The 9,167-nt window shown below is 38.8% G+C and overlaps 1 protein-coding gene across 2 annotated transcripts; it reads right to left on the minus strand.

Moving 5' to 3' along the window:
• Positions 1 to 609: 609 nt before the first annotated feature.
• FGFBP1 (fibroblast growth factor binding protein 1) lies at positions 610 to 3,513 on the minus strand. Of its 2 annotated transcripts, none has more exons than XM_032109664.1 (2): positions 3,407 to 3,513; positions 610 to 2,128 (listed from the first exon to the last, which is right to left on the minus strand). In XM_032109664.1, exon 2 carries the CDS (start codon positions 2,101 to 2,103, stop codon positions 1,387 to 1,389), a length of 717 nt encoding a protein of 238 aa, XP_031965555.1. In that variant the 5' UTR covers positions 2,104 to 2,128; positions 3,407 to 3,513; the 3' UTR covers positions 610 to 1,386. The 2 variants fall into 2 exon arrangements, with proteins under 2 accessions (XP_031965555.1, XP_031965554.1); XM_032109663.1 differs by having other exon boundaries at positions 610 to 2,124; positions 3,407 to 3,500.
• Between the last annotated feature and the right edge of the window lie 5,654 nt (positions 3,514 to 9,167).

A 9,167-nucleotide genomic window follows, 5' to 3' on the forward strand; every position in this document is an offset into this window, starting at 1 on the left:
CATTTGTACTTGGTAAAATACATTTGAATCCTTCTCAAACACAGTTTGCCTGACTAATAGCAGTATCCCACATTCAACTCATAACTACCCCTCTTAAAAATATTCTAGCAATGGCATATTTACAGAAGGAAACAGGCTGTATTTTCTCAAGAGACAGAAATGCTAGTTTAATTTGCTAGAAATGATCAGGGAAATTGTTTTTCATGGAGTTTCAAGTTTCTTCAAGTGGACCACTAGCAGAAGACCATGCTTCTGTGTTCAGATCCACAAGAAAAGTGTAAGTTGTATTTTACATTTCCTCCAGCTGAAGTTTCAAAAATTAGCTAAGATCAATTGTCATTATTTAACTCTACGTTTTCTAAAATCTCTGTTCTTGGAGTTTTGGCTGGGGTTTTTTGTTGTGGGTTTTTGTTTGTTTGGATTTTTTAATACAGATGTAGTTTAATGAACAGAAAAATATTAGTGTCGTCCATACAGGAAGATAAAAGAATATAAAATTTCAAAATACCATGCAGGCAGTGTTGAATATGAGTTCTTTAGCTGTTGAATAAGGGATCCAGACTTGGGCTCGTGTACCAACTTGTATAACTCATTCTATCCCTGCATCTCTGTTTACCTACCAGAAAATTAGTACAATGTGCTTCAGACTGTAGGAGAAAAGAGGGAGTTTATATTTTTAAAGTGTTCTGACATCCTTTGGTGAGATTAAAAAACTGAAGATTTGCACACTTATTGACAAATCAGAAAATCTTATTGCCCTTCATTACTATGATGATGAAAATCTAACCACAATGTAGCTCGCTATCAAAACCTGAATCTGCAAATCTGCAGAAGTATCTTTAAAGCTACTTTATAAACAGCACTTCACCTAGATGCTGTGAAAGATCGTTCTTTGACAAAGGTGTAGCACTTTCAGAGAAATCTAGTAAAAACAGAGAGATAGAGTAGGAGCACTTTTAATGTATTTTGAAGTTTATTATTTTTATTATTTTGCAGTTTTGAATGTATTTTGAAGTTTATTTTTCTTAATAACTTTTAGGTCAAAGGCATTGTACATAACCAAGAAGTGCATAAGTGCATGGCACTGAATTCATCACTTTGGCTAGCACACCTCAAAGAGGGCCAAGGAGATTACTGATACACTTCTGCACAGAGTATGTAACATCCACTGGTAACACATCCATTGGGTAGCAATCTGTGGGCACATAACATCTATAACATCTTCAGCTATGTTAAGTGTAGTCTGTTGTGTATATACAAAATCAGAAAAATATATTCCTTCTTGCTTATATACACTAATAATAACATAAGAATAAAATCTGGAATGGTTTGCAGTAACTCAGATGAGACCAGACCTTCATGATTCAGAGCTTTGGAAACACCTCCTCAGCATCGTTTGTCTTGGACCATTGTAATAAAAAAGTTGCAGAAGGAAAGCAAGCTTTCTGGACAGTATTCCTCAGCCACCTTTTTCTGGTCAATGTAATCTACATCTTCAACACAGTCTTGAGGACTGTGTTCTAGCTTATTTTCAGTCACAGAGGCATCTGCTGGAGTCTGAGCAACTTCTTTTGTGTGATGCATTTTGTTCTCTTTGGCAGGACCCACTGCTGTTAGTAAGCTTGAGTGAGTCAACCTGAGGTGAGCACTTTGTGGGCCTTTCCTACATAATTTAGATTTTAGTACACTTTTGGGGTCTTGACAGATCTGCTTCTGCTTCTTTAGGGATCGGGAGACTTGTTTCCAGTAGGATTTCTGGTTTGCTGCATACTGTGCACAGCTAGAAGGTTCACCAGAGAATTCACACCAGAACTCACTGTCACCGTGCTTGCACTGTACGTGCACAGTAACAGCATTTGTGTCCGTCACTGACCAGGTGCACTCAGCATTTTCTTTGGTTTCAAACTTGCCTTTAGGAGATGATTTTCCTCCTTTTGACTTCTGCCCTTTTTCATTTCCTTGGTTAGATTCTTTCTGGTTTTTTCTACCATGTTCTATGCCTTGTCTTCCCTTTTTTCTTTCCTTCTGTCTTTCACAGTTCGCTAGTAGCATCTGGGAGACCAGCATCAACACACAAAGGAGTCCAAAGCTTTTGATCCTCATGGTCTCTGTTCTGCTTGTTATCTGCCTTCGAAACAAACAAACAAACAAAAAGATAAAAACATTTTCACTTAATGCTGGATTACATTTGACAGTTGAAGATTTTCAGATATGGCATCGCACTGCTCTTTGATACCTATTAAAGTAATGATATCAGCAAAATGATCTGTCCTTTGTGTAAATAATACCCGGTTTAAATACCATTATGAATTATCCTTGTAAGTAGGTGTGGAGTAACTTCCAGTTACTTAGTTATCTGTGCAATGGGGAACAGAAAAATCACTCCCAGGACACGCTGCTGCCCAGTGACTGAGGTGCCTTAATTAAAATCTCTTCTGGAGTCAGAGAAGGAATTTGAACCTGGGATTTGTCAATTTCAGATGGATATCTTAAGTTATAACAATAAAGCAGTTGTTCCCACAATCTCCCATTTTGCAAAATGACTCATAAGCATTTTTGACTCCAACCTCTGGTTATTCTTCGAAAATATGCCAGACAGAAAAGAAACCATTTGGTTCAAGTTGAGGAAAACTGTTTTGAAGGCATCCTGAAAATCATTGTAATTCACTGGTTATGCCAGTATTTCAAATTTGCTGTGAAAAAAAGTTCCAGACATCAAAAAGTAACTACTGATGTATTCTTTTCCACCTTGACTGCTAAACAAACAGAACTACCCTTTTGCTTTTGAAGATAACCTGAGGTATACTGGGCTCTGTTTAAAGCCACCAAATCCAAGGATAAATGTGAAACTTCAGTTTTGAAATGTAGCTAGTTAGCAAATTATTATCAAGCTGATCCCTGCATCTGCAAATTATTATCTGCTGATCCCTGCTTATTTCTGTAGGTGTTTGTCTTTATAAAGCAGCTTTGAGAATCAAAGAGGGGTTTAAATCTGGCATTATGATGATTAAATCCCTAGATATATTTTTAGATGTTTCCATCATAGTAATTTCTGTAACCAAGTTCTTGTGTTCGAAAGCAGCAATTCATGTGCAGCCACGCTAATAAGGAATCTATTTCAACATTCAGTTACCTGCAAATATCTTTAGTTAAATAAGTTTAGAATGTAGAATACACTGGTAACAGCTTGTGTGAGCAGGCCCTACTTAGTTCTTACTTGACTTGCTTCATGCCTTATCCTATACACAAATTCTCACTCCATAAACCCCTCTTTAGGGAACCTCATATGGTATTTACACTTCTGTTGCAAACACAGAAAATAATAACATGAAAATGAATAAAGATTTGACAGTAACCTTCTGCTGCAAGTGGAACAGTGCAAAAGTAAGATAACTAAGATACATACCTTGCACAGGGCTCGGAGACACCCAAACACAGCTCCTGATGCAATTCCCCTTTTTCAAAAGAGCCGGAGCTTGTTGGAAGAGCAGTGCGGTATTTATAAAGGCAGGGACACACCTTCAGGTCTCCAGTAAGACTGTTACAACACAATAGGATACTTCAGTGCCATGTTCACTTACCTCTGACACACCTCCTTGGAAAAGTGCCAGTTCTCATTCTCAGAACAAAAAAAAGTGCGGCTATGGGGGTGACAAGGTGTGCTTGCATAATTTAGGTGTTTCTTTAGCCAAGTCCTTCCCTCCTCATGAACAACAGTAAGAACTTTATCAGATCATGAGCTTCTCTAAAACATTTTTTACCAGCTATTGAAGGATGTATCCTGCAACGCCCTTAACATGTTGCACTATCATCGTGTTCAGCAGAAATTGATAATGATAATGACAACAATTCCACAAAGCATTTCAAAGTTACCTTTTGAACCTTTTGTTACTCTGTGTCACAAAAAAGGTATTGAAGAACTTTAAAAACCCAGAATAAGTAACTATTTAAGTAGCCAGTAATACCAACCCAGAGGAGGGCCACTAAGTTGATCAGAAGGCAGGAGCACCTCTTCTGTGAATACAGGCTGAGGCTGGAGATTCAGCCTGGAGAATAAAAGGCTCCAGTGGGATTTTACAGCAGCCTTTCAGTACCAAAAGGGGCACTACAAGAGAGCCAGAGTGGGACTTTGTACAAGGCATGTAATGATAGGACAAGGGGCGATGGCTTTAAACTGAAAGAGGTTAGGATTAGATTAAATATGAGGAAGAAATTTTTTATGATGAGGGTGGCGAGATACTGGATAGGTTACCCTGAGAGGCTGTGGACTTCCCATCCCTGGAAATGTTCAAGGTCAGGCTGAACGGGGCTCTGAGCAAACTGGTCTAGTGGAAGGTTCCCTGTCCATGGCAGTGGGTTGGAGCTAGATGGTATTTAAGGTCCCTTACAACCCAAATCATTCTAGGATTCTCTGATTCTATGGCTGCATTTAGGACAGTGTTCATTATGGTGAGATGGTCATAAGCATGACACTCAGAAACACATTCGAGCTCCTGCAGAATTAGTGACAGAGAGGTCTAAGGTTCAGCTGCACAGCAATGATCTATGTTCCTCCCTCTCTGCCAGCTTTTGTGTATGTGAAGAAGTGTGCTACATCATGAGCGCTCATTATGGGACCAGAGTGAAAGAACAAGAATTAGATAAATATAAAAACACATTCAGAGCTGGGGATTGGCATCCCTCTTTGTAGCTTGGTTGCTTCTGAAGAAGCTTCTTGGTTTTACTGAAGAAATGTGAGGTATTAGTTGTATATGCTTGGGAAGTACCAGAATAAAAGAGGGATGCAAGAGAGAAAAGCAGAAACTAGTCTAAGATACAGGCAGGTATTCCTCTTTGACTCTTTCCCATTTGTATTTGGAATAATACAAAGGGACAGAGCTATAGGCAAGGCATTGCCTGGACTGGTTTGGCAAAAAGGAGATGCCAGATGTTCTTCATCTGGAAAGGGAATTTTCTTGCAGATGATGTTGCGATGATTTTTTTTGGTGGTGTTTACAAAATGCAATGAGGAGACTGTTAACTCTGTAAAAAAATCAAACAAAAACTAGGAAGAAAAAGTGCAATTCTGCAATATGTGCGGGACAGAAATGCGGAGAATGGGATGCATTTACTTGAAATCCAAAGGGTTTGATCCGTGTATCAGGACTATCTCCTAATCTATGTATGTGCAGCTGCCTTTGATGCGTTTTGATCGAGTTCAGCCATCAGATCTGCCTTGAGCACTTTTGATTGGCATGAGGATGTATGAAACTCTTCGCAGCAGTCCACTAAATGTGAAAGATTTGTAGTTCACACTGGCAAGGGATAATGAATTAGGGGCAGGGATGACTCAGGGATCAGAAAATATATGATAACGTGTCAGGTTGGAAGGGAATCAGAGGAGTATGACAATGTAAGAGGTAAGTAAGGGAGGCACTGTCATGCTTGGGAATCCTAAACTAATACCACATAGTGGCACAGTACCATCTGAAGTATTTAGTATTTAGCAGGGATCCTCAAAACTGTGCAGCTGCATTAGTGGGGCTATGTGCTGTAGCTAATGGGCCTCTCATCAAGGCTAATTACTCTGGAGACAGCATAAAGCCAATGGGCTATGCTAACCTCATGTTCTGCTACTAATTTAGGTACAGTTTTAACATGCCCAATTGCTTGGGTAAACATACTATAAATTGATTCTTTTTGACAAATGAGGGTATAGGTTCATCTGTAGGAGCTTTGAGCAAGCTGCTCCCTTGTCAAGGAGCTGCCAAAGCCAAAAACCTCACCAAACCATCAAGACATTCTTCCTACTGTGGCTGAACAATGTCTCCAGATAGGTAAGAGAGGAAGGTTACAAATATGTAAGGAACCATGGGAAATCAGACAAGGCTTACAGAAAGGAGCTGTGTGTTCCTGTCCCAGCTTTGTCACAGACTTTCTCAGAGATATTCACTAGGAGATGCCAGATGGTCTTCATCTGGAAAGGGAATTTTCTTGCAGATGATGTTGCGATGATTTTTTTTGGTGGTGTTTACAAAATGCCATTTATTGTTGAAACCAGCCACAAGGTATTGAAAATATTTAAGCACTCCACCATTCATCCCCTCCAAAATTGCCTATTTTGATGGCTTTGACAAGCAAAATAAGTTTCAATGTCAATCTCAGTTCAGCTGCCCCATCATTGATAGGACATAGCAGCCTAGTCCTACTACTTCATAAAAATGGGAGAGGACAGGCAGAGAAAAGGCTGCACAAGTAAAGATCTGCTTTCTGCTTCTTTGCTGCTCCCTCCCCAAGGCTGTGGCAAGCTGGACTTGTCAGCTCTTCCTGTCTTTAGCATGCAGAAGCTTCTGTAGAGAATTCTGCAGTCAAGTGTTTGTTGATACGGGCACTATCATCTTTGACATAATCTGTCTTGAGCCAGCTGGAGTTCTTGCCTGACATGCCTAGATGATTTCAAAATCCCAGTAAACCAAGATTTACTTATTTAGGTGCATAAAAGACAGCCTTATTCTGTGGAGGTTGGTCTGGACATCAGGCAGCTTCATTGCTATGCCTTCAGAATATCTTTTTGGTTTGTTTTTTCATTAGATATGAACTGATGTTTTGTGGATGTCTTCTACTGACCTGGGCATATAGTACATATTGATCCTGTACCCCAGAAATCCTTCTGGGAGCTGTCCTATCAGGTGATAAGAACAGTCACTTTCTTCAACTATCAACTTGACAAGAAAGTACACAAAATTAAAGTATGAGCTCAATTTCTTAGGTGCTTAATTAGCACCTAATTGCCAAGAAAATGCTGCTGCAAAAATCTGTTTATTATATGATTTCCAAGAAAGCATTTTTTTCTTTCTGTCATGCACATTTTAAAATACACCTCAGCGCCCTTTGCTGAGATGAAATGCTGTTTGCTTGTAAACTGCAGGCACAGTTTTGCCACAGAACAAACAATGCCGACAATTCATCAAAAGACAATTTGATCCATGTAACAAAAGGCAAACCTGAACAGCTAATTTGGCAAGGTAGAATTTATGAAGACCTGTTTAGTTATTAAAACAGAAAGACATAGGAAAAAATTGGCAATACTAGCAAATAGAGGTAATCATTGAGAATTACAAGCATGGATACCCAAATCCCAGTGTAAATTTTGTGTGAAAAATCTCAGTCCAGAGATTCTCCTGTGCCTTTTGACTGAAACTTCAGACAGGTAATTAGCATCTTTAAGTTCTCATCAGAACTGTTACAATTAAATGTAGACAGTGTCTTTCTGCTGTTTAAGCAATGAGAAGAAGTTTTATCCTTATTCCTAGCTATGATTCATTGGTGTGGAAGAAGTATAGTATTTCTCAGTTCTTATTGCTGCTTAAATATTATCCACACATACGTATTTTTTATATAGGAAATTATTATCCTTTATACTACTAGTTGCATTGGTGCATTATTTGCAAACTGCAGTTTCTTGTGGTGTCATCTCTGTGACATCGTGAGGCTCCTGTTCATTCGTAGTTTTTTCATAATGGAATAAAAACTAAATTTTATATAACAACAGTAAATTTTTAATTTGATTTATGAATAGTAAATGGTTGACTGAACTCCTTTGACCACCTACAAATATGGCACCATAGAATATCAGCTATTTGTCAGTCATACGTGTGGACAACAGGATGTTGTTCCCTGTGCAAATGCACAGGCAAACTGAATTAAAATGGATCCAGCATCAGTGATGTGAAGAGCTACTTACATTTCAAATTAAAGTCCATGAGTACTGCCCTGCAGCATTCAAGCAATTTTTGGTGTATAAGTACACACATCACTAATATGGAATTGTTACTGTAATTAAAACAAAGTAGCCTGTTCCTGTGCTGTTCACTAACAAAATATAATCAGGCACAGGCTGTGGGTGTGCATCATTTTGGTGGGAATACCTGCTGAAAGACTAAGCCTGTTAAATAACAGATGTGGCAGTCACACCTCTACCTCCCAGGGCAATAACCTTTTTATTGTGACTGTGGGCTGAGCTCTGGCACGGCATTCCTACCCCTAGGTAAACAAGCTTCAGGCAAGGAACTCGTAACTTGATTTCCTTCTTGATTGTGTGAGTCAAAGATTTACAGAAGACAGTAAGCCAACAGCCCTTTTACACAGCAACAAAATACTTGTCACACAGGCAGTGACACCATTGCCAGTGTTCTGCATCTCACTGCCTGTGCCCAACACTTCAGAAGAATATTCCATAGACTACTGGCCTTTCTCTGGAAGAGTCTGGTTAATTTAAAATGTGGTGATGGTTTCAGTGCACTGAGATCTGCTAATTAATTATTCTATGTGGAGGCACAATTATTTGAAAGAAGTAGAAGCAAGCTCATCAGTTAACAATTTTCAGTTACTTCCGACCTGGGGTAAAATTCGTATCAGTTAAATAAATATGAAAAAAAGCCACCAGATTCTCTCTTCATTGAGTCCTTAACACTGTCCGATTATTTCACAAGCTGGCCAAAACTGACAACTGAATTTGGCAAAACAGCATCCAAATGAAAGCTAGTATCACAAAACCCAAATAAAAAGAAACAAACGCTAGTTAATTCAAACAAGTGTTAACTGTAAGTTAATCACAGAACAACAGAAACCATATGATTGCTTTATATTTTAAGCTAATAAAAAAAGAGCACTTTACAAGATTAAATAGTAAGGGTATTTTATAGCAAACTACAGTTCATGCAGAGGTTCACATTTGCATTTAAGAACTAAAATCCTGAAACATTAGCAAATTGACTGAACACTGCTGCTTGATGCAGTGGTTATCTCTAAGTAATACTAACAGCTTAATTATTTTATCCATTATGTCCATGTCTGGTATTACTGTTTACCTTCTTCATCTATGAAGTCAGTAGTTTTTACTTGCAGTGTTTGTTTGTTTACTTGATGCATTATGTTGGCAACATTATGATAAAATTCATTACTGCCAAGGTTCTGTTCAGCAGAAGTTCAGCCCTCTTGGCTCCCAGCTCGTGCCTGGCAGTCAGCAGTTGTTAATCTGTTACTGACCTGCTCACTGAACACTGTCACATGCAGCTGGAAAAGGCAGAGTTTGCTTTCAGACCTGCAGAGCGTTGCTTTAACCCTGTAGGCAAGGATAGCAGTGTTTTCACAAAAAGATAAGTGCTTTTAATTAACTCAAGCAGATC

Source organism: Corvus moneduloides, chromosome 5, assembly GCF_009650955.1.
Source record: "Corvus moneduloides isolate bCorMon1 chromosome 5, bCorMon1.pri, whole genome shotgun sequence".
In the NCBI taxonomy this organism is placed as follows: Eukaryota; Metazoa; Chordata; class Aves; order Passeriformes; family Corvidae; genus Corvus; species Corvus moneduloides.